General features: G+C 41.0%; 1 protein-coding gene across 1 annotated transcript; it reads right to left on the bottom strand.

Annotated features, from left to right (window-relative positions):
• Positions 1-275: 275 nt before the first annotated feature.
• Positions 276-19,163, bottom strand: RND3 (Rho family GTPase 3). The gene is made up of 5 exons (XM_054044361.1): positions 18,805-19,163; positions 18,376-18,463; positions 7,326-7,435; positions 5,503-5,637; positions 276-2,558 (listed from the first exon to the last, which is right to left on the bottom strand). Exons 1-5 carry the CDS (start codon positions 18,952-18,954, stop codon positions 2,307-2,309), a joined length of 735 nt encoding a protein of 244 aa, XP_053900336.1. The 5' UTR covers positions 18,955-19,163; the 3' UTR covers positions 276-2,306.
• Positions 19,164-25,985: the final 6,822 nt, after the last annotated feature.

The raw sequence follows: 25,985 nt of genomic DNA, 5'->3' as shown, positions 1-25,985 counted from the left end.
CTAACCCGGGTTCGCTAAAATGAATTAGGAACACACCTTTCTTTGTAGTGTAGACAAACTGAATGTTTGGAAGCTTCCTTAACATGCATTCAGTTTTTTAAAGGACATAAAGGAGAGTGTATTTCACTTATTTGCACCAGTTTACTCCCCTTCTACTCCCTGTCATCTCTCTGTAACTTTCTGGAAATGTGATTCAGACAAAGTAACCCAATAAACACACACAATTCTAAATGGCAACAAACCAAAATGGCATAACTTAAATGAGAGACAACAAGGATAGGTCACAATTTCATTCAGACTGCATAAAAACTCCAAGATGTACACAGCATACTATTCCGTACAGTAATGTCAGGAAAACAAACACAAATTACAGTGAACTAGCCACACAGGTCATTTACACTAAGACTTGGTTATTATTTTTTATTCAAAGAAAAAAAGATATTTTAATAAATACTGCAGAAACATTAATCAAACATACAAAGTGACTTCAACGTTAAAAAAAGAGAAGTAATGAATGTCCTGTTTTATAACAGTTATAACTTATTTTCTTTTTACAATACTTAAATACAGAAAGCACTTGCCAGCTATTTTGTAATACTGCCCTAAGCATATTGTTGCATCAATCAAAAGCATATACGGTGGTAAAATGTCTGGGTTTTTTTGTGGGAAATGACTGGAATGGTATTTTTTTTCTTTTTTGCAGAAACAAAGCAAAGTGCTGGTAACACGTAGGACTGAGTGTTTTAATTACCCATCATCCTCTACCCTGCCACAGCTTAAAGCAAACATCACTTTAATACTTCAAAAATGAAGCATTATCACTGGGAAAGAATGCTTGTTTTCAACAAGCTAGAGCAACACTGGTCAGAGCTTCGAGTATCCTTTTAAAAGAAGCCATGAAAATAATTGGTCAGTAAACATCTGCAACTTATTTTAAAGGCTGATTGATTTATTTCATGTAAGTATAGTAATCAGCAAGTGAAAAAGAATTTGACTGAATCCGGTTCGCTGAAGTAATGTTTAATGACCACTGTCTGGATATGCACATATTAGTCCTTTAGGATTAAAATAGTATCCAGTTTCCACTGGGGGCTCCTTAAGGCCCCATTTCCTTACAGCGCTCATTCTAAGAAAATGAAATCTGAAATAAGAGACGGTCACCAAATGCAGCCCTGTTAGAATGTATCATATACAAGATAACTTGGCTATGTTGGCTCATGTGTGTACTGTTATTTTTGCTTAAACAAAGTTGCAGAGAACCATACCACAGAATAGCACTTCACCATTACACAGCCATAGGGCCTGGGAAGAACTGAGCATCTCCACTCCCGAAGACTAGGAGCTGAGGATTCTCAGCACCTAAACAGGATTGGGCATTAAGGCTGTAAGAATTATGTTTTAAACTGAGGCTCATTTGTAATCATCATTGATAGCACCTTTCATCTGATTTTGCAACTCAACCTACAATGACATATCCATACAGTACATCATATCTTAACACAGAAGATGTAAAACAATAAAGATTAAGAGCATTACTTTTTAAGTACAATCACAATGATGAACAGAAATAGTCAATGTTTTGAAAAGTTCTGTAACAAGCAGTAATTTTTTTCTACTTGATCTGTCTAATTTTGTTGTGCTAGGGCACTTATAATAATGGGAAGTCTCAAAAGGTTCTCGTCATTAACATGTTCCAATTTAGCTTGTGCAGCCATCTCAGGAAGGCATAATTTCCAAGCTTTTCATATACAATGTTTTCCTCCGGATGACCCATGGTTCTTGATATAATTTCCATTTTAATGATGAGCTACAAGGAAATTAGATCATATCCTGTGGCAAAACTAACTGTAAGGTCATGGGGCTAGTTCCCCAATGATGAGGATGTGTTATTAACCTCTTTAATTAATTTATTTTTAAAAAGGAACATTAAAATATTATTTTAATTAAATCAAAGTAGGTATCCAGGAACAGATCTTTAAGAAAACAAACAAGCACTGTCAAGGACATCTTCTTTCTCTGAGGTGCTACTTTTCCTCCTCTTCTCTAGCACATTCAAATATTTTCCTTTTTTGGCATTTCTTCCATGTAACATTTTTGACAGCCATCTCATTCAGATCCATCTCTTCCCACTGCTTAGTCTACATGCTGAATCCCTAAATACAATCTCACACAAAAGGTGAAGAGTATCCTTTAAAGTCTTGACTTAAGCCCACACATTATATACCACTTTGGCTGTGTACTTCATTGAGTCTTCACCTTTCCTGAACACATTGTCTCTTCCTTCTTCCTAAGGAAACCCAGATCCTTCACATCACTGTGCAGCTCTTTGCTTTGTCCTTTCGCAAATCTGTAGCAACTGTAGATAGTTCTGGCCTGCCAGGCATGTGTGAAATTCGCTTTGTTGCCCTCTGGGATTTGTTCCGCTTAACATTTTTGTTTGTTTTGTTTACACATGCCAACGTGGCAACATGAAAAATGTCTCTTACACTGTTCTCTGACTGTAAGGCTGAGCATTCAATGTAAGTGGCTGCTCCAATCTGTTTGGCCATATTTGTACCCTGGGGGGGTGAGGGGAGAAAAAGAAACGGCAGTCAATAAGGAGGTTTTGTACAAAGCCAAAGTAAACCATCCGGTTATTTTTCAGCACTGTTTGAATACATAATGTTGTGTGAAAACTAAATCTAAGACAGCAAAGTGACACACAGCAACTCATTAGGTTTTTTGCAAAATACGGATAGGGATACGCACTCAAAATGTATTATACACATATCTAAGAATTGTTTCCTGTGAGGAAATACGCATAATTTGAAAGCTATATATGATAAGGACAATGGCCTGTCTATACCTGAAAACAAAAACATTACTGATTTTTCCTATTCAGAAAATTTGTACTTTTTGGTTTGGGAGACTCTTGTATTCATCCTGAAAGGTACTGGACTGACTGCCTGAAAAATCAAACCCTTATCTCTGCACAGAAAAGGCATCTGTTGTGCAGCAGCAGCTCTTCCTTACAGCCCTGTCAAATGCTACCCACCCGCATGAGCGGGTGGGGGAACTTGATGGGGCCAGCAGTGAAAGGGGGACCATCCCAGCAGTAAGGGTGGGAGACACTAACCAAGGGCCAATATGTATCTCCCCCCCCTGGGAGTCTCTAGAACCCATTGGTCATCTGGAGAGAGGGATTCTGACTGGCCAGCATTCCCCTGCTCCCAGGATTTAAGCTGGTGCAGGGAGCACTTGGAGCCTCTCTTTGTTCTCTTCCACTGAGTTAAGTAGGGACATGCTTAGTATCAAACTGAGGTACTGGAGTGGAACTGTTTATTCGTTGCAACTTGCAGACAGTTTCCAGTGCAGTGAAGATAATAAAATGAACAGCTCTCAGAGGTAAAAGTCCTGGGATTTTGGTGGTGGGCTTGGGCTCATGTGATAGGGTGAGACCATGTGTCACTCATGATCTAAGGTCCCCATCCTGCTGCACCCTCTGTTCCCCTCGCAGTGGGGAGGGTGCTAGGACTCAGAGAGAACTGAGTCCTGGGTGGTAGGCTGAGGAGAGCCTACCCTGCGTTCTGGATTATATGGTAAAGAGTCCTGTAACCCCTCACCGGAACCAATTACATTCTGGCATAGGAGAGTATGGGTCGTGGGAGGGTAGTGCACCTTCCCTGTATATTGCGGCCTGCCACTTAATTCCAGGCATGTGTCTGTTCTCATTTTGCCACTGTGTCCACATCAATGTGCCTCTGTCCCAGAAAGGTCACTTCTAAGCTGGAGAAAGCCACTCAGTCTCTAGCCTCTCCTCTAAAACTGCCAACGAAGAGTCATTTGAGGTGGTGGCAGCTTTTGTGATGTGCACAATGTTCTGCTAGCAAATTGGCCCCCACTCTCAACCCTTTCAGATAACCTATCAAACGATGATCAGATGGTATTAACATTTGGTCTCGGTCAACATGGGCTGGATTCAAATCAATGAACTAGAGAGGAAAGCCTGCATATTCCATTACCAAACACGCTGTGCTTAACCAGCATTTTAACAAGCTGACACTATACCATTATAATGCTTTATTTACAGTCTTTTGTAAGACCTCAGTTACTGAGCAACAGGCATGCACTTTCCTCATGTAAATGGCTATACAATCAGAGGCAGTATGGCTGAACAATGCACCGTACTCTAAAATAAATTCTCTTTCAGCTATATATTAAAAACTGTCAGTGAAAACACCCTCAGCAAAGAGAATTAAATTTTAATTCAGAATAATAATGATAAACTACATGGATCATACCAGTGTTTCCTATACCCCATGTACAACTGTGTTGCATACCCCAGTTATAATGTAAGAAATACATGATAGCACTACTCTACTCTGTCCGGGTTCTTAGATTCACACTGCTGATCTCAGTTCTGATGTTACATCCTCAGGACACAGTTTAGAGTCCAAGGATGTTGGAAGGGCAGAACTTTGGCATCAAGAATGCAATGCACCATGCAGATGAGAAAAGAATCTTGGCCAAAATTTGCAACAGAATGTTTCTCTGATCATTTTAAACACAAAATGTTCTAAATAAAGAAAAACTGAGTATTTTTGTTGTGATAATTTAACAGTTTCTGCCAGACTTTTGGTTTACATTTTAAAGTTTGTTAAACATCAAAGCACTTTTTAAATTCATAAAGCAAAGAAAATGTGTTGGAGTAGTGAGATATGAGGAAAATTAAAGTTGCTTTTGTATATCACAGCACCTTGGTGCCCTGTTATAGGTTTGCTACAATGACAGTACAGTATTGCGTGAAAAATGAGCCACCATTTCACTATATATGGAACAATTTACTTTTAAGGACTTAAACCAACCACTAAATCTGCTCTAATGTTGGGGTTCACCAAAACTCAGCTTTGCATGTACAACAGACATTAGCAAAGTGAGCATCAGAGCTTCCTTGATCCTTGATTTGGGCACTCAAATTTAAAGACCAGGTTGATGCGTTGATTGCACTGTGTTGCTTGTAGTTAAAAGTCTTTTTCCACATGAGCGGCAATGCACACGAGAGGTGTGTGAACTCAAAGCACAACATGTTGCACATTAAGTGGTCTGGGTAGACCCGGCTGGCCCAGACTAAAAGTTCCCTAGTGCGCGTTAATAGAGTGCTGTGTCAGGCTGCCTATAGACTCAGCAAAAGGACTGCATTAGTTTACATTCAGTTCACTTTTTAAAGATTTTCTCTGCAACCATTAGAGCTAGAAACATATTTATGTGACAGCTTATACTTCTGGGACACAAGTCTGCAGGAACATGTGAATTCTGCAGGCAGAGAATACACAGCCTCTGGTGTTTTCAGACTCACCTGTTGTGATCATTAGGTAATAGTATGTATCTAACTATTTTAATGTAAATAAGCTCAGTGCAGAGGAAGTGCTGTTTCTCTTAAAAGTGAATGCAATGTTACCGAACTGCATATTTCCCACCACCACCACCAAGTAACAAGTGGAAAGAATGAGACATGACACATACCTGATCATACGATACTGGTGTCTGCCTGTGATTAGAAAGCTCCACTAATGTGCTCACATCTGTGCGCAGATCAGACTTGCAACCCACCAGAAGCATTTTGGTGTTAGGACAAAATTCCTGAATTTCACCTTTCCACTGTAAAATATTAATTTGTTATTATACTAATGCAGTACATTATTTAGATTAATTAAAGCATGCTAGTGAAAAGAGGCAATGGAAACAGGATTAGAGTTTGGTAAGTCACAAGAACCATTTTTTACATAAATACATTACATCAGTACTTGTTTAACTTGTAACCATGCTACAAGTAGACTTCGATGATTTAAGAGCATATGAACTAGCAGCTTCCAATCTAGGGCAGATCTTGCAACCACTACCCACCCACTAGTCCTGCTGACTTCAATTGAAATGTCCATTCCTGTGAGTAAGGATTGTCAGAGCCATGCCCTGATCCCGCCTACAATCCGTAAACAGTATACAATCTTATTCTCTCACCCTATGATTCACTGGTTTTACCCACATTGCAGTAGAAATAACAAAGGGTGTTGCCATTAGCTAATTCAAACAGTTCCTCAAATGACGAATTACAAGCAGGTCTCAGACAAATATAAAACATATTAAAGATAATCATATATATTGGCTCATGGCTTTATTTGAGCGCTGTAAAAAATCTGTTTAATCTGTGGAGAATCAATTTGTGGTGATCAAATAATATGCTTAATCCTGAATACACAATAGTGTACTGTATATCTTGTGCAAATACTGTATGTGAACATGGACATAAACTCATAATGGTGTTTTTCATAATGTTCTCTTCAGCCTAAATCTGTCAAATCATAGAATCATTAACGTTTAATGGGGATCACTAATTTTTACATGTGTATTGAAAAAAAAAAAATCTACCACACTTCTGTAAACAAGTGAGAACACAGTACCCACTGTTTGTTCAGGATCTAAAATATTGTGTGTTCCGTACACGGAGAGCCAGACAGGAAGACACGTTAACAAAAAAAAACCAACCTGTTCCCACACTTTTGTTGACATTGTCAGTGATGGTGATGCTCAGACAAGAAAACGAGTTATTTTACTTTCAAATCCATTCAAATAAAGGAGGAAAAACAAAAATGGCCTAACTCCTAATCTCCATGGAAAAAACTGTATTAGCGGACAAAGTAGTCAGTAAACTCTAAAGTTAACATTGTAGAATTCTTGATTCATTTGCACCAAGAAAGGGGAGAGGTCTGAGAAGTCACCAAGGGGCAGGTGCCGGGCCCTCAAACGTAGCTGAGCTTTAGTTTTGCTGAGAAATCATGCACTAATCCTGCAAACCATGGAGCATCTGAAAGGCCTGCACTTCCACACTGCTTTGAGTCCCCTTCCTCAGGAGTCATGTTGTCACTGGCTCTTCCACTCTGACTGCATATCACCACCCCTATAATGTGGAGTAAAGCTATGGTGGAAGTCTTAATGCTGGGCAGACTAGTATTAACTGTGCCAATGCAAATTGCTATAGAGTCTTTAATCCCCTTTGCTAGAGGAGCATGCCTTGAAAGGCAGCTTCTTCATGGCTCCACTCCTTTTGACATGACATGCCCCTAAAATACTTGCAAAGGGCTTTTGGGAGTGAATATTCTACTTAATTCCACTTCCCTAATGCCTCTTCTTCTGAGTATTTTTCAGTCTTCTCAAACGATGGACTAAAATTCTAGCTCTGCAAAGTGCTAGATTATACACTTGAAAATAGTGACACATTTCAGAGTTTTAAAAACGGATTCTATTTATAAATAGTTTTGAAATAAAAAAATATATTCCCATACACTTGCCTTTTTTAGCACGCTGTCAAGGGTTTCTGGCCGACTGATGTCAAAACAAATCAAGACAGCATCAGAATCTGGATAGGAAAGCGGGCGGACATTGTCATAATAAGGAGACCCTGTCCAGAAAAAAGAAATTATTTTATTGCTTAATATTCCTTTTTCTTCTGCAGTCATGCAAACTTATTCAGAAGGTTTACAGTAAAGCTCTTGAATGGCAGGTCACTATCCTTCCTTCCAAAACATACTACATTTCCAAGGTTATTTTTGGTGCTCACTTCTCCATACTCCAATTCCTTCTTGGGCCTAGTCATTAATAAGGGTGATTTCTTCCTCAGGTAATTAATCAGGTTAGTAGCCCAGTGATTAAACTTCCTTTGCAAGCTTGAAAGCAGCTGTGACACTCCCTGACAGCCCAAAGAGTGAAATCAGGTCTGGGATAGAGTATGGAGCTAGTGACAGGCATGTCTCAGAAAAGTTTGGGTTTGGGTATGACCCCACCAAAGGCTTGTGTGACCTAATGGGCCTTTTGTGTCTCTTTCTTTTATGACTCTATAGAAAATCAGAAAGTGTGGGAGCCATTACCCATTGCTGGACTGGGTGACCTAACATGTCTTTTCCATCTCTTATGCCAATGATTCTAAAAGTTTGGATGTCTCTCAGCTGTTTATCAGAACTGACTAAATCCCTGGATTTGGCAAAAATCAGTAGGTATTCTCAAGAAAGAAGGCTCTTTCACACATATTTTGTACTCTACTTCTGGACCCCTCCAGAAGCTGGACTAAACTTTCAGTCTTCAAAAGCAGTATATTCAATGAGTCTTGGGCGAATGTTGGGAGATCTTAATGTTTTTCAGAAGCCTAGTTGGAAGGAATCCCCCCATGTTAGCACATAGGCCTCTCAACAACAGCAGGACGGACCACCATTGCATATTTTAAAGGTGTCTTCAATGGTCAAGACTAGAATAAAATGGTGTTTGCTCAATGAAAGAAAGCCTTAGGATACTGTACAGAAGTTACTCCAGTAAACGTATGTAATATAAACATAGGCCCAACCCTGCAAAGACTTATATGTGGGGTAAGCTTTACACACTGAGTAGCACCATTGGTTTCACTGAGATTACTCAGTGTGTAAAGTTAAGCATGAGCATAAATCTCTGTAGGAATGTGGCCATAATAGGTATTGACTAAAGGACTCTGAGATAGGTGACTATGGGCCAAATTCTATGCTAGTATAAATAGGTGCATATCCATTGACTTCAATGGAATTTCATCTATCTTCATTAGCAGAGAATTTGGCCCTAGACCTGTTAAAACTTCACTCATTAGGGCTCTGATTCAGCAGGGTTCTTATGCACATGAGTAGTCCCATGGACTGAATTGTGGGCTTGATTTAAGAAAGGTATATCTATAGCTTAAGAAAAACTATGACATAAAACAAATAACTAAGTTTCCGTATTTCTCCATTCCATGGACCTAAAAAGATGGCATATGACATTTTTTTGAGACAATACCATAATATTTTTTTAAAAAATGTGTTGTATGATTCATCAGCTAATTAGATCCCTATTTTCTTCAAACTATCCACAGCTAATTGACTGTAAATTATCTCAAAGGCTGAAAAACTATCATGATTAACCAGAACAGAAAAATTCCGTAAGTTTCTCCCTGAAAGAAAAACAGTTCATGCTATTACACAAGGTAGTAAGAGAAACAGTGAGAACACATCACAGTGCACTCCAGCTGGACAGCTTATGCCAGAAGAGAACGGCAAGAATTCTAGGAATTTTGTTTTTGAAATTAGGAGCAACATATGGGCAATGAAGCATTCCCCAACTAGGTAGAAGAAGATAGTTTGACGAAACTGGGCTTCCCCTCCAAACATTCCCCCAGAAGAATTGTAAACAATGTCAATCCCACAATGAATGAATGAATGAATGAATATTCATAGCTTCAGAATGCTGCTCTTCAAAAACTTTTAGCACTCTTTGACATTAAACAAAATACTAGAGGAAAAATATCAGATATAGTAGGCCTGACAAAGTAAAGATTCAAAATACTGGGCCAAGTCCTGCTCTCAATTATAGAGCAGGACTTGAAAAATCTGAAAAAATTATATTGGCTTCAGCTGAATTTCTGTATTTACTCTGGTGTAAAGGACAGCTAAATTTGGCCTCTTTATGGAATGCACAAGGCCCATATTTTGCCTCTAGATTTCTGTGTCCTACAAAATAGTTTCAATAGTTGCTTTTTTAACCCCCTTTGTATAATATTTTGATATCTGTGGGCTCTCAATCACAGCGACACTATGTTCTATATCTATTATTGCATCAGAAGACCTGACATTGTATGTACTGGACTAGTATTTCACCTTAGCTGGCCTTTCAAATGGGGAAAATCCAGAGTAAATCATATGGATAAGTATACCAAAGAAGGAAACAATCATATGCCCTCCCCCCACCCACCCCAAAAAAAAGCAGAGCAAATGCTTTTAGCTTTCTACATAAGATATATTAAGACTAATTCATCCATGATGAAACTCAATTGAAATTAAAGGGAACAGTTCGCTCCAATATACGTATTATGCTTCTGCTGTGTCAATTGTATCAATAAAATACATTCTTTTCTTACAAATCCTGTTCTATGTTGTAAAGGGGTATTGTGATGGGGGCATCTTCCCCACCAATACCTGTCACTACTGTTAAATCTGCCAGCACTCCAGAGCCTCAAGGGAACAATCTGCCAGATAGGTTGCATGGCCAGGCTCCCAGTCCTCGGCAGATATTCTGTGGTACATCACGGATATGCTAACAGAAGACCTATACTGTTTTGTAGAACAGCAGAAAAGTGTACTGTATCACAAACTCCATCCCCAGCCATCCTGCTCTGTGCTCACTAGTTAGTTTTGTGAACCACTTCATGGCTCCCAGCTTTCCTCCCCCTCAGCATGGCTCAGACAAGTAAGAGCAGGATTAGCCCTTTGTCTTTAAGATCATTAATATTTGGAAAGATAAAAGTTGCCAGCTAAAGAGAAATCTTAAAGAGCCTCACCCAGAAACTAATTTCTTAGACACATACCTAACTGCTCAGTCACTACTCCTCAATGATACAATATATACCATATATGTGCATAAATATGCATTTATGCATACGAAGGCATGCACTTACTAAATTCAGCTTAGTGATTCCACTCACCATACCAACTCCAGATGTTTTGTTTTTTGATGTTGTTTCCTTTTGAGTCTCTCATGTTAAAATGCTGAACATTAAGATAGTTAAGTGTGATCTGTCAGTTTGGTTGTAAACTAGATATACTTGACACATTCTTTTCTCTGAGGAAGTGTGTGGTAGAACTAATAGGAATCTTTTAAAATATTGATGGTGTGGAATGTTTCAACAGAAGAAATATATTTACTGGTTTCATTCAGCAGCAATAACCAAATCTTTGTGATTTCACAAGTAAAGAACAACTAAGAACCTAACTGCATGACTCAATTCAATGTAACATTTCATCATTTACTCCAAATAAAATTCTCAGAACCTAAGGAATCTTAGGAATGTGAATCAAGTCTACACAGACCTTCTGAATACAGTTCAATAACACTCTGTTCAATCTTTTTCTCAAGTTAGTACCAATCTGAAACCATGCCAAGAGCAGAGAATAGGAGGAGAATTCACAAACAGAGCTGCCATACTCCCATCAAAACTCTACATTTATTTATTTTTAAGTTTGTTAGAGCAGATTGGTGGCAACCACAAACACATTTTTGTCAGGGCTAATTTCAACAATTTTACATTTTATCCAAAAACTGGCTGACAGAGTACATGTTCATCTTATTCTGTGGCAGAGATTGGTTCCAACGGCATTTTTTATTTCTTAGTTCTATTTGGCAAATTACAAAAATAGCTTAAGCCTAAATTGGCTAAATATTTTCATAGCTGCCTATTTAAGATCTTACGTTTCATATAGAGTTAAATGAGCAAAACTCATATTCATTATCATTTTAAAAATACATTTAGGTCCTGATCCAGAAAAGCACCAAAGCACATGATTAAAATTAAGCAAGTGAATGCTTTCAATAACTTTAATAAAATTAGGCATGTGCTTAAATGCTTTGCTGGAGCAGGATATTAGTGATAGCGTAAGATGCCAGATCACGGTTACTGGCTACTGAAATCCTCTGTTTATCCACAGAACACACAAAGCATTTCCACACATTGCCTAAACAATGTGGCTTAACCCTAACTACCTAGGAGGGACCAACTCTAGGTAGTTCATTGTTCTTGCTCAATGTAATTCTTGGCTGCTCTACTGAGCCTGCCCATAGGATGTCATTTCATGTTGTATGGAATACGTGACACTGGTACAGTAGCATTATTTCATTTCTTACAGACCACCAAACAGCCATCAGATGTTAGCAATTTGTGGCCATTTTTTTTTTGATCGGTCAAATAACCAGTGACCCATAGGTGAAGGATTGCATTATCCCATATCAACTCCCTGAACTGTCTAGTTACTAGCTTTATGTGTTAAAAATTACAAAAACTGTGGTGGTAACTATAAGAAGTACACACTTCATTAAATCTCTCTTGCTGGCATCCTTCTTTTAATATTTCAGTGAACGATTTTGGGGAAATGAAGGCCATTTTATTTATTATGTAGCAGAATTCAATGATTTATCATCTCCAAATGCAGGAAGTACTACAAGCATTCACAATAATTTAGTGTATTTATGGATTTAGCAATCTTTCACTCTAAGCAAAAAATATTCTTTAATTCCTGGTCTTTTCCCTGACCTCTTATAAATCTTTTCCATTTCCCATTTATCGACAATACTTTTTTAAAAAAATAAACAAATGATGTGGAAATTATGTGTTTTTCAACTATTACCAAAGAGTATAGGCCCCAACTTGACCAATTAGTAGGTGATCAGAAAGACAAAGATTTCAAACCCTGAAATACCTCTATGGTGCTTTCTGCTTTTGTTGGTTCTCTATTAAATGCAATTCTTATATGTTACAACTCTAATTTATATATTTTGCAAAACGGTTCAGTGGAAAGATCTTCGTAATTAATGCTACATTTCTACACAGACACCAAGCACACTGTGCACATGCAAATCACAGTAAAGCTAATTTGTTTGAAGCTCTAAGGCCCTTCTGGATTTAATTATATGCTAATCCCCAGCACTGCAGTACTATTTCTGGTCCTGTAGCGAATTACTTTATTAGAGTGTTTGACACAAAGTCCACATTTCAACCTTCATATGTGTGCTACAAAAATGACCTACAGTCTATAGTTAGACATGGAGAGAAAGACAGACATATTTAAAGCCCCAAATGGTCTTACTGCTTTGCAGCTTTTTGCTGTACAAATAAGAAATCTGAATTTAAAAAAGTAATTTTAATGTAAGGAGGCAAAAACTTGCTAACAGGATATATTTAAAGTTTGATGTGTGAACGATGAACTGAAAGAAGTCTGTGACGTGTAGCTACTCATCATACTTTCCATGAGATAACATTGTGAAGGTTCTTCAGCTGCCAAATGGAATATTCCTCTGAAATATTCTGCTTAGCAAAATGAACATATTACACCCTAACTGGCTAGAGACTATCATACAATATCACTACAGAGTGAAATAATTTCTAATGAAATGATATTGCAACCAGATAGCACTAATTTTAAAAAAAGGCTTGGTAGTTCTATACTAGTTAAATCTCATTTTAACAGGCATTTTTCTTTACATTAGGAGTAATTTTAATCCTTAAAGACTTACAGGTTTAGACAGTACCAGAAAATATTTTAGATAATCTTTCTTCCTACCCCGTCCACGTTTTTAAACATATAATGTCCTAACCCCATATTTATTTAGACTTTGATGATCTTGGAAATTCATTAAAAACTTTCCAAATAAATTTATGCTTGGCTTTAAAATGTTTCCAAACATCCAGTATGTGGTGCCCACTGTTTTGTAGTTGTGGTCCTAGACCATACATTATATTTACCATTATATATTGGGCAGTTTTATCTGTAACCAAAACCAGTGCTAACACTGGGGTCTGATACCACTCTGAGGCAGGATTATGAGATTCCACTTTATCCACGCCTGGAGGTTTGCCATTCACCTCAATGGGAGCAGAATTAGGCCTCGAAATGGCAATATCTGGCTCTTGAAGAACTCAATGGCAAGACTTCCATCAACTTCAATTAATTGGAGGTATAGGGTATTAATCAGTTAGCCTGGAATCTTGATGCAAGCTGTCTGTAGTTTAAAGAAAACACACAAGGCAGTTTAACACAATTAAAAATGAATACTGGAGACTGATAAAGTCATCTTGAAATGTCTCAGGTATATTGCTGTCAAAGTCAACTAAATGGCATCATTTTTATGTAAAATATATAAATGTATTCCAAGTGGCATCATTAAACGTGAGTCATTGTCTCAGTGTGTTGTAATGTGATTTTCTAATACATTGAATGCTAGATGTTTTCTTAATATATAAACCTGAAATCAATAATAATTTGAAAAAAATATACCAGTGGCATAAAATAATAATTTTATTAGCTTGAATTTTGCTGTGGGCCCAGTCGTGCCACCACTGAATTTAATGGGAGTTTAGGAACTATATTCTAATTCAACAGATAAATACAGAACAAAGATTTGTAAAATAATACCAAATCAAGAAGAACTTGAGATAAGACAAAAATGTTAATTTATCTTTTGAAGTCTTCTTGTCTGGTAGTGTGATTTTCAAATTGAGTGGCCCAGGTTTGTGGTAGTATTTATTCTAACAATCAATGGGAGCTGGCTGTTTTCAGAATGTGACATTTTTTACCTGTAACCCCCAAATCACTAAATCAATCATTCAGCAATGCTTTATACAAAACAAAGTATTAGTTTGATCTTTCAGCTTTACCACTCTGACAATTTTAGTTTTAAATTGCAAACATATTAACCCTGTGATCCTGCACTTTTGACTCAAGCAAATATTAGCTCCCTGATCAGGACCCAAATAGTTATTACATAGGAGTTTTAAAGCATTTTCAGGTATATATTCCTGTAAGACTACTTCTTCCCTTTTTAAAATACTGCAAAATGTATATTTCATTACATGTATACATCTGATCTAGTTTTTCACACTGATTTCAAACCTTTGTATGTCAAAGGAGTTGACCTGTGAAGAATGGGTTACTTTTTAATTAACAAAACTAAAGATGTATGTTTCAATATAAATCTGCTCACTGGTGATTTTCTATGACTTCAGAAAGCTACAGTGTAGAGTTTATTTGTGCAATGAGTGGTTATCTTATGCTGTGGAGCAGCAATGAAAATGAAAACTCAAACCTGGTACTATATGTTGTATTACATTCTAAAAGTTTGTAACCCTTACTTGTTTGTATTGTTAGCCATCTTGCTTTTTGAAAATACTATTGAGCATGGGCTATGAAACTACTTGCTTTTCCAGGCAATAGTGCAGCAAAAAATCAGAGACCGCACCTAGCCAATCAGAATAAAGATAATTATCTTAAATCCAAAAATTACCAATATATAAAAAAAAACCTTTACATAAATTTAATTTCCAGTATCAGGATCATCCTGCCATTTTGGAGGAGGAGCTGCCTTCATCAGGCCCAGCATCAAGACAGTCCATCCATATAAACTATGCACCTGTCTAGGGATCAGACCAAGAAAAAATATTTGAGAAAGGAATTGTATGCCCTATTCATTTCCTCAACCCAGATTTACTAATCTAATGCTGTGGTTCCCAATCACAGATACTCAAACCTCTGCTGACACTTCAGTCTTTTGTGGTTGTCACTCCCAGCTTCCCCTCCTCTGCCTTAATGTGTCAACTCTAACAACCTCCTTTCACTTCTTGGTGCTCTAATTTGCAATGGCTCTTGGGCTGTTCTCAGTTCCAGTCTCTCCCATGGCACTTAGATGCCATGGCAAATTAGGGTGGGCACAGTTGAATAGGAGGTTTGGCAGAGGTCTGTACAGCTGAGATCTTCATCTGATAAACTGATACAGCAGGCCCTAAAATGTTGGGAAGTTACTGATCTAAAGTCAAATCTAACTACTTGGCTGGTAGTTAGAGAATGCAAGGTCCCTCAGATAGACATCAGCACACAGAGAAGCTGAACCCCTGAGAAACTATTAGCATGCCAGTTAACCTTTGAAATAGAATCCATCACCAGGCATCTGAGTCAGTATTTCTGAAACAGGAGTGGGAAACACAGTTGGAAGGGGGAAACAAACAAACCTAAATACTGCTTTTCTGCTGTCCATATTTAAAACTGAGAGGAGAAATTATATTCTCTCTATCACCGCTTGATGACTGGCTAAGGCTCATCCCCAACATCCTGCTGGTTAACATTGGGTCTAACACCTCCCAGAGCCAGGGAAATAGACAAACACTCTGTTTTGTCAAAAGTTGGAACACAAAAGAACCTATTAAAAAAAAATCCTATAGGAGCATCAGATGACTTCATCTAACATTACCACATGTGCACACACATCTTATCTTTTACTCCCCTAGTGTCCTGTAAGGGGAATAGAGGTTACCAAGCCGGGATGATGGTCTGGGAGCACAGATTCTTAAGATAGCCCTTCCTATCATGTCAAACAATATCCTGTGTTTTTACTTGTCATGCTCATTCTCCTTCCATTACAACATAGACTGATCTTCTCATTAATGGAGATTTTTATCCCCCCTCCCTTTTCTCACATAATGTAAATGGCTGGGAGAATCCCTCTGTAGATAAAGAGAATTAGAGCCAGATGCAGCTGTCTTCCACATACAGCTGCCATTCACATCTGGAGGCAAACACTCCATTGATGTGAACAGCAATAATGTGCTCCTTAGGGTCGGTCACCAAGGCAGTAGGGGATGTTTAGTTCCTGTCTTACAGTGGATTCCATCAAGAATCCCACAAAGGCTGCTGCTTTGCAGTTGAATGCTGGATTGTAAGAAAATGATTTATCTTTCCCTGAACTCCCTTCCTGATGTTAGCCTCATGTTCAACACAAACAGCCACTTGCTTTGACACTTGATGCTCTCATGCAAAGTCTCCCGAGTCCTAAAATTATTGCAAGCCAGAAAAGGACTTGACTATGTTGTTTTTCATCTGGTTCTGTTAAAGCCACACAAGGCAGTACTCTTGACAGAGGACTTGCTCCCCAGGCTATATAATGAGAAGATAAATTGAATTCAGTTTCCTTGGATTCTGCTGCCCTGGGGGTGCTGCTCTGTTTCCTTCTCAGACTCATGTTCCCCTCCACTCATTAGGTGGTCTGTCCCTTTACCACATTCCATTGTCTCTGTACCACTGGGTGCTGGATGCCAACTCCCACAATCATTTGTCTTTCCTGCCTTTGGTTGCTCTCTACCACTCCCTTATCTTCCCGTCACTGAGCGATCTCTTTTTGCATTTCTACCCATTCCCTTTGTTACCCTGCTCTGGAGTTCAGTGCCCTCCCATTCCACCTGCCACTCTCAAAAGATTCTCCTGCCACTCCCCCTACAAAAAACTACCTCCTGCCTCCCCTTCTCAGCCATCTGCCCCTCTTGTCAGAGCTCTGTCTCTCCAGTGCCTGATTTCCTCCTTTGCTTCCCTTTCCAGCCCTATGGTTCTGATTTCTCCCAGAAGGTCAGTTCCTGACATGCTCTCTGATTCCCCATGCTCTCTGTTTCCCTGAGGAGGCTTGTTAGCCCAATGCTCTCTGGCCTATCAGGAAGCCTTTTCTATATCATGTGTTCTGTTGTCTCTAGGGGGTTTGTCCTTTCCACACTTCCTGTCCCCCAAAAGCTCTGTTTATCTCCCTTCCACACACACACACCCCTCCCAACCCCCGTTGAGTCCACTCTTGGATCCCAGTGTTCTCATCTTGTGACTGTGGTGAGGGTCAGGTCAGGGATCCACAGACTCACTGCCCTGCTCACAACACACCCTGCAGTAGAAGAGGAGGAAAAGCAGTGCAGCTGAGCTGTGGGCAGGGCTTCCTCTCTCTGCAGGCTGCAGAACTGGGTTGTGGTGGAGGGGGAAGAATGGACTAGATGCTAAGCCATTTGTTCCTGGTAAAGTAGTGGGGCCATACACTGTTGTCCCCCATCTCCCAAGCTAAAAGTTGGGGAAGGGTATGGGATGGGTCTCTTTGTACTCCGCTATAATTACACATATGGCTGTACATCCTTCCCTTCAGGCATCAGAAGTACCACAGAGTTCCTGCTCTCAGGTGACTTCTTCACCGGATAGCCCCCTGATGGCTTTAGAACCCAATCCTGCACAGATCCTAGTTACACACTGGGAAACTTTACTTACCCAAGTAGTCCCATTGAAGTCAGACACCCCTTGCCCACGTTACAGGTATTTCTGTGCAGCAACGTGTGCAGGATTGAGTCCATATAGGATGACCAGATGTCCCGATTTTATAGGGACAGTCCTGATATTTGGGGCTTTTTCTTATAGAGGGGCAAATTACCCCCCACCCCTTGTCCCGATTTTTCACACTTGCTATCTGGTCACCCTAGGCCCATAGTAGGCAAAAAAAAAAAAAAAAAAAAAAAAAAAAAAACACTTGAGCAAAACACCCCAAACCCATTCAGCTATCGGCGTGACTATTAATCTCGCTGTTTTTGTATGATCAGGTTTTACCCACGGAGAACCACTGCTGGCTTTCACAGCAGTGATGACAAATATTAAAATGAAAGGCTCATGATATGCAATAATAACCTTCTCCCATCTGCTGGGCTAATTAGTACAAGAACTTTTTTGGGGTCGGGGTGGGGGGAGGGGAGGCTAAACACAACTGAGGCACATTAAAACAACGCCTTCTCCTGGTATAGGTGACTATTAAACTAGAAAGCAGTTGAAATTCCTGCTTGAAAGAATGAATTATTCCGTAAAAGCTCAATGGGTATTTGTGTCACACAGGAGCAAATATTTAGATTTAGCAATCGCTTATTAATATTCATGATTAAGAGACCGATCTGAGTCACAAGTATGACATGAATGCAAAAATAATCACGAGGCATCTGCTACGCTGCAGGTCTCTTACCCGAGGTGTCCCACAGACTCAGCTCTATTCTTTGTGTGTCAATTTCAAAACTGGCCGTGTAATTTTCAAATACTGTAGGGACATAATTCTGAATAAGAGAGAGAGAAACAAGGACAACGTTATTGTCTTTAAAATCCACAACCATACCAGTAAGCCTGTCTGACATCGTTCATCGCATTTGAGAACAAGTTGTAGAAACAAACAGCTGGGTTCAGAAATGTACTTTCCCCCACATTTAATCGTTTTCCTTTTCCACTGCAGAGTAAGTTATTGAAATCACAGTGGCTGGTTTACAAGCAAAGATACGTCTGCACAATTGTAAAAGACTTTGACCGGGAGAGCAACACCCGTGAAGGTTAAAAATAGAGGCTGTATAGGGTTTGCTCCATCTCGGGACTAGGAGACAAAGCGTGAGTGGGTTAGACATACCTCTGGGAAGCAGTCCTTAGCAAAGACATGGAGAAGAGCTGTTTTCCCACATTGGCTATCACCAACCACCACAATTTTACATTTCACGTTCTGGTTAGGATCCATGATAGATTTGCTGGATAATTTCTGGCTCGCTCTTCTCTCCTTCATTGATGTTGCCTTATTTTCTCTTGCAGCAAAAAATAGTGAGTTTGCCCAAAAGAAATAAAGCCACGGAAACACCCAGCTAAGTAGGAGCCTGGCGCTCCGTGCTCCCCTCGCAAGATGATCCCTGCTGCGCAGCCCGTCTCCCAAGTCCAATTCCGAGCCGACTGCTTTGTCTCACTCCTCCTTAGCCGACTTTATATGGCCCGTCTTCCAATCCTGTCCCCTCTCAATGAGAGAGAAACTGATCCGCCTCTTCCCCTTTTATGGAGCCCAGAGAGACTGTAAATGCTGGCTGCCTCCATCGCCGGTAAACAACACGCCCTCTAGGGGAGCAGCGCCGCGGTACACCGCAGGGCCACGCCGCTGGGCCGGGGCCGGGGCCGGGAGAACTGGAAGCCCTGAGAAGGCTTTGCCGGGACAAGTGTGTGCATGCAGGGCAGAGCTCTCCGGGGAGCCCGGATCTCGGGAGAAGCCCTGGCTAATACACCGTATATGGGACTTACGGGTTCACACAGGGCGGCGGGACCCGCTGCCCGGACTCACAGGGAAATGCCCCCAGCTGGGTGAGAGGAAGGGGTCCCTTTCCCTCGCTGCCCCCCACTTTTTATCCCTCCTCCTTAACCCCCCAGCGGGCTGGCCTCCCTCCTGCACTTCGTGCCATGGTTCCCATTGTCTCTTTATCTCTCTTCTGCTGTCTTGCCACTCCAGCAGCGTCCCACTGTCCCGCAAGCGAAGCCCCAGCGCCCTGCCCCCTGCGATCCTTCCTGCAGCGCCTCCAGCACTGTGCCCCCCGCGATCCTTCCTGCAGCGCCCCCAGCACTGTGCCCCCCCGCGATCCTTCCTGCAGCGCCCCCAGCACTGTGCCCCCCGCGATCCTTCCTGCAGCGCCCCCAGCACTGTGCCCCCCGCGATCCTTCCTGCAGCTCCCCCAGCACTGTGCCCCCCACGATCCTTCCTGCAGCGCCTCCAGCACTGTGCCCCCCGCGATCCTTCCTGCAGCGCCCCCAGCACTGTGCCACCCGCGATCCTTCCTGCAGCTCCCCCAGCACTGTGCCCCCCCCGCGATCCTTCCTGCAGCGCCCCCAGCACTGTGCCCCCCCCGCGATCCTTCCTGCAGCGCCCCCAGCACTGTGCCCCCCGCGATCCTTCCTGCAGCGCCCCCAGCACTGTGCCCCCCGCGATCCTTCCTGCAGCGCCCCCAGCGCCGCGCCCCCTGCGATCCTTCCTGCAGCGCCCCCAGCGCCGCGCCCCCCGCGATCCTTCCTGCAGCTCCCCCAGCACCGTGCCCCCCGCGATCCTTCCTGCAGCGCCCCCAGCACTGTGCCCTCCCCGCGATCCTTCCTGCAGAGCGCCCTAACCCCAGCACTGTGCCCCCCGTGATCCTTCCTGCAGCGCCCCCAGCGCCGCGCCTCCTGCGATCCTTCCTGCAGAGCGCCCTAACCCCAGCACTGTGCCCCCCGCGATCCTTCCTGCAGCGTCCCCAGCGCCCTGCCCCCCCCCGCGATCCTTCCTCCAGAGTGCCCTAACTCCAGCACTTTGCCCCCCCCCCGCGATCCTTCCTGCAGCGCCCCCTAACCCAGCACCATGCACCCGTGAGTCTTCCTGCAGTGTGTCCCTTTATTCACCCCCACTGTTGCTATGCTAGGACTTTCACTCCCTCTCTCTTCTCTGCACATGAGATGTTCTGATCTTTCTCTCCTGCGAGGGCTGTTCTCCCCTCTATTCTTCCCTCTGTAGGGTTTCCCCTTCCCCTTCATCCCCTCCTGTTAGGAGCAACCCAGCTCCTGCTCATTCTCCAACCCATCTGCCACTACACAGTGCTGCAGCGCTCTTCGCTTGTGTCATGGAGACTACTGGGAAGGTCTCTGTGTAGCACCACCTATGGGAAGGGCAGAGAACAGGGGTCCCAGGCAGTAGAAGCAATAGCTCCCACTGCCACATCCCACTGGAGGTTCCCAAATGTTGAGAATCTGCGTTTCAAGTGAAGGCCCAGGGCTGAGAAAGGACAAATTAAGCCTGGCATAGAAAAAGCGTTTATGCTGCAGTATGAAAGTGCAGTTGTAGGCTTAATTCTCCAGTACAAATCAACACCAAGGTAATCTCATTGTAAGTGAAAGACCAGCGAATGTGGTATGAGTGCATGATTTCTACTGCAAAGTGAGATACCCAGCTATCTAAGCCCTGACAGTTGCTTTAATCTGCAGTTCAAAAACACGTCTGTGCCATATAAGAAATTAATTGCAGAGGCAACAACTAGCACCCTTTTCAGTAATATTTATTGTTTGATTGATTATGTGAACAAATCATGTTGAATATTCTCCACAAAAACCCAAATGCCATCTTCACTGTAGAGTCTTGAAAAGTGACTTTATAACAATTTGGACTAAATATTTACTTAGGAGGAAAGTGTGGTTCGGTAAACCAGATCACCCCTGGATAAGCTGGGAAGCACACCTGAGTCAAGTTCCCCCCTGCTTCCTCTTTGCTGTGGGGAAGCAATAATTTGCTGGCCTATACCAGCAGAAAATGACTGCTGTTACACACTGGCTCACCTGTGCTGGCCAACAAGTATGGGAGGTGGAGCCAAAGCTGTGCCCATTTCCCACCCCTCCCTGCCGTCCTGTGCTGGGGGTATGCAGTGGTGAGGGGTGCTTAGCCCTGCTTACTTCTGCATGCCCAGACTTCAGGTTTAGGTAGCCACACAGGGAAGTTAAAGCAGGGTCTTTCTCTCTGTTATGCGTGCATGTAGTCCAGGTCATAATCTATGTATACCCAGGTATCATCTGAGGAGCTAAAAGTGCTCCAAGTTCATAAAGTCTCACAACACCTTTATGTGGCTAGTATTATTATGAAACCATTTTACAAATGAAATCATAGGGAGTCCCATCAGTAGTCAGGGGTAGTAGACCATTCTAAGCATAACAGTTCAAACGTCACTGTATATTTTCTTCTTTTGTTTCTGTGTTTCACAACTAGAACTGGTCAGATGATTCATCACTCATAAATTATCTGAGGAATTTAGCCCTTGTTTTCTGCTCACAAATCATTTGCGAAAAGATCCCGAGTTTTGCAAATGTATTCCTTATTCATAAGGAGTCATTGAATAGTTTGGACAAACAGCTTTCAGCCTAAGGATTATTTGTCAAGAGTTGATGTCAGCTCTTCACTCTTCATATTTATGATGGGTCTCCCATATCCTGTGATGTTGTTTCTGCTCTCTGATTGGATGGTGTAAACCAGGCGTCAGCAACCTTTCAGAAGTGGTGTGCCGAGTCTTCATTTATTCACTCTAATTTAAGGTTTCGTGTGCCAGTAATACATTTTAATGTTTTTAGAAGGTCTCTTTCTATAAGTCTATAATATATAACTAAACTATTGCTGTATGTAAAGTAAATAAGGTTTCTAAAATGTTTAAGAAGCTTCATTTAAAATTAAATTAAAATGCAGAGCCCCGCGACCAGTGGCCAGGACCGGGGCAGCGTGAGTGTGTCTGAAAATCAGCTTGCGTGCTGCCTTCGGCATGTGTGCCATAGGTTGCGTACTCCTGGTGTAAACTTTTAAACAGGAGAATAATGAATAACAAGTGACAAATAAGTAACAAACACCCTTGTTTACATTCAAACATAGATAGCCATGTCCTTAAACATGAATGTGAACAAAAACGTATTTGCATGAATGTTCACAAATAGCAAACAATAAGGGGATGCATCATAGGAGGAACAGTGGCAAGATGCCAGTCTGTGGCTTCATGGATCCACTCACCATTATCCCCTGAAGTGGAGGGTGCAAGTGGGGCAAATATGTAGCTGCCAGCCTACGGGGGGTGGGTTCTATTCCTTCCCCTGGGATCCAACTCACCACAACCTTTGCATTAATCTTTCAATGAAATCAAAGCAGTTTCATGTACAGAATAAGGGTAGAATGTGGCATAAGTTCCCCCTATGATAGCTTTCATTTATTTCTATGTCATATCTTACTATTTAAGGGAGCATTCGTGTTCAAATGTGCTAGTCGCTATTTAGAATCCGTCTCCCATTGCTGGTATGTGAGCACTTCCCCTTATTAAAATAGTGAAGTAGTCAAATTTTGTGGTATCCAAATGTGTAGTGAAGTGGTATGAATCACAGTATGAAGGCTTGCCATTGTATAGGAGGCAATGTTTTAGGTGACCTAGTATTTGTTATGCTTTACAATGATGTGTATTGGGTAGAAAAAAATGTTCTTATTGGGTGAAGTTTATCCATGACTAAAGTGCTAGCAGAAGATCTATATACCTCTGAAGTCCAACTTAAGCCATATTTTGAGGACTTAAATGGCACAAAGGCCTTTCTTCTGCTGGCCCTTTGCACAGGGGTAATTTTGAGCAGATGTTGAATGCAGGGTGTCAACATCCTATCTGCATCAGAAATGTCAGCACAGGTTGAAGTAGGATATGCAGTCAAAATCTGATCCTGATGTAAATTCATTTACTGGCTGTGGCTCTGCTTTCCCTCCCAGAATGCACACAGGCAAACCACGGGTGAGCCGAGAAGGAAAGAATTTCCAAATGTTCAGGCATCACTTTACCAGGTCTGGCTGGTGACTTTTCAGAGGCATGTGAGTAACATGAAAAAATCTCCTGCATCTTCCTATATGAGGAATGCAGAAACCTTAATGCATATGGAACACTTTACTGGCCTTGATTGCAGTTATCACCCAAGCACAGTTATCATACAGCGCACAGAACTATTGAACACAGTATGTTTTTTTTTTAATGGACCATAAAATGCTGATGCTCCCTCTTCTGATGAGACAGAATTTTTCAGTATTTACTGAATAACATTCTTTATCAAAAATGCAACAGAATACCCTTTGAGCATTCATCGGCCATCCTGAAACCCAAAAGAGTAAACTATCACTAGAAGCGGTCAGTAACATCACCAAATTCTCATTGGAATACAGGTGCTGGAGTAGTGAAAGGAGCAAAAAAGACATAAGTATGCTACACAATTGATAAATACACTAGGTTATTGATAGGGGAAATATAAGAAAACTCATATAAGTGAATGTTGGTTCAGAAAACTAAAGACATGCATCATGTCTGCTGCTGAAAGACCTTGTTTGTTGGGGAAATTATTCCAGAGCAGTTAATCCTTGTGAAAATATTACTCATGTAATACTGTGAGGATTAGCATCTGTTAAGGTGTCTTGATATCTAAGGGGATAACACATAAGGTTAACATCTCCACTGGTATTTTTCACATACAGTCTGGGTTTTGATTTATGAATTAGAATTAGCTGTTTTGTTCAGATCAAATTCTCATTTTTCTTCATTCCTAATCCCTTTTCTAGACTTTCATATTTTTCTCCGCCTTCCATCTAAGGATATCTCATTACGTGGAGTCTAATCTATGTTAAAGAATACTGATTTTGCATAACATTGTATGGGACTGTCAGGACACATGTTTTTTTTCCCACAAGTAATTTGTCTGGACATTACTTTTATGACTCTAGTGAAATAGTTGACAAAGGTGCCTGAGTAGTTGAGTGACTGCTTCATAATTTCATCTAAAATTGCCATCATCACCACATTCAGTGCCAGTCACTGAAATATATACATTAATTTTCTCTCCGTATATAATATATTAGACAAAAAAAACTGCATTGGAAAGTCAAGCACTTAAGTTAGGAAATGCCAGAATTAAGGTTTCCTGTAAGACCTTAATTTGGCCCCTTTATACATATGCCTTATGACACAGTCTTTAATGACATGATCACATACTATTTTCCATGAAACCTGTGTTTTCTATTTTTTAAATTTGAGATATGCTATGATATATGTTGGGGGCTACATCAGTATCTGGATAGGTAGATTTGTGGAGGAGATATCAGTGGGAGGAAATTGTGAAGCCACGTGATAAAGATACCTTTCCGATGTCCCTCATTTCAAGGGATGTCATTCACTGTAGACCCAAATTTACCTATATTCCACACAAATTATGGGGGGAGGAAGGAGTCCTCTCATGTTTTCTGGTGAAAATGATTTGTATCAGAAATAAAGAATCATGACATTTCAGCTGTAGAATGAGTCATTTCCACTAATAGAATGAATCCCACAGCATTGTTGTAGGGAGGGTTGTTATAGCCTTGTTGGTCCCAGGATATTAGAGAGACAAGGTGGGTGAGGTAATGTCTTTTATTGGACCAACTTCTGTTGGTGAGAAAAACAAGTTTTCGAGCTTACACAAAGCTTCTTTTTCAGACCTAAAGATATTATGTCACCCACCTTTTCTCCCATTTCTTCAGGTTTGAAGAAGAAGCTCTTTCCATCAAACGTAGAATTTCCTCCATATTCCTTGAGTCTTTTCTTTTTCTGATATCTGCAGCCCTTTCCCAGCACAATTGTGGGAGGCTAGCATATGTTGTGGCCAGAAGAATAAATGGCAGGATGTACTGAAGCTCTCGTGACTATTCACTTTCTGCTTTCCTCTATGTCCAGACTACTCAGGGTGTTCAGCCAGAGCGCTCATGTCTGAATGCAATTATGCTGGGACAAAACATTCTTCCTAGGAATCACTGGCATGACTTCTAAAAGAATGTCATTATTTCAAGCAAATTACAAAATAGTAATGTATTTCCTGTCCACAGGGAAATTTACTGAACAAAGAGAAAACAAGTAACAAACTACAAAAAATTATGTTGTTCTTTATTGGCTAAATTCCAGTTCAGGTATTTACATTTTGCCTTCCTAAATTCCTTCTGTAGTTTCAAGCTTTCGTTTCCTGCCTCAGGACCCAATCACTCACCCACTGAAGTTAATGTGAATATTGCCATTGACTTCAGTGGGAGCCAAATTGCACCTTTAAACTGTTTCTTCCCACAACCACTAGTTTTCAAATGATCTGAGCCAGTGAGTGATGATCAGTGCTTTGGTCACTGGTGTCTCTGATACTAAGGACTTGATCCAAAGCCCACTGAAGTTAATGGACAATTGACATCAATGCACTCTGGATCAGACTCTGAGACTTGTAGAGACCCTGATTCAGAAAAGCACA

The sequence above is a fragment of the Malaclemys terrapin genome, chromosome 11 (assembly GCF_027887155.1).
Source record: "Malaclemys terrapin pileata isolate rMalTer1 chromosome 11, rMalTer1.hap1, whole genome shotgun sequence".
Lineage (NCBI taxonomy): Eukaryota > Metazoa > Chordata > Testudines > Emydidae > Malaclemys > Malaclemys terrapin.
This window is presented reverse-complemented; position numbering and strand designations above follow the sequence as displayed.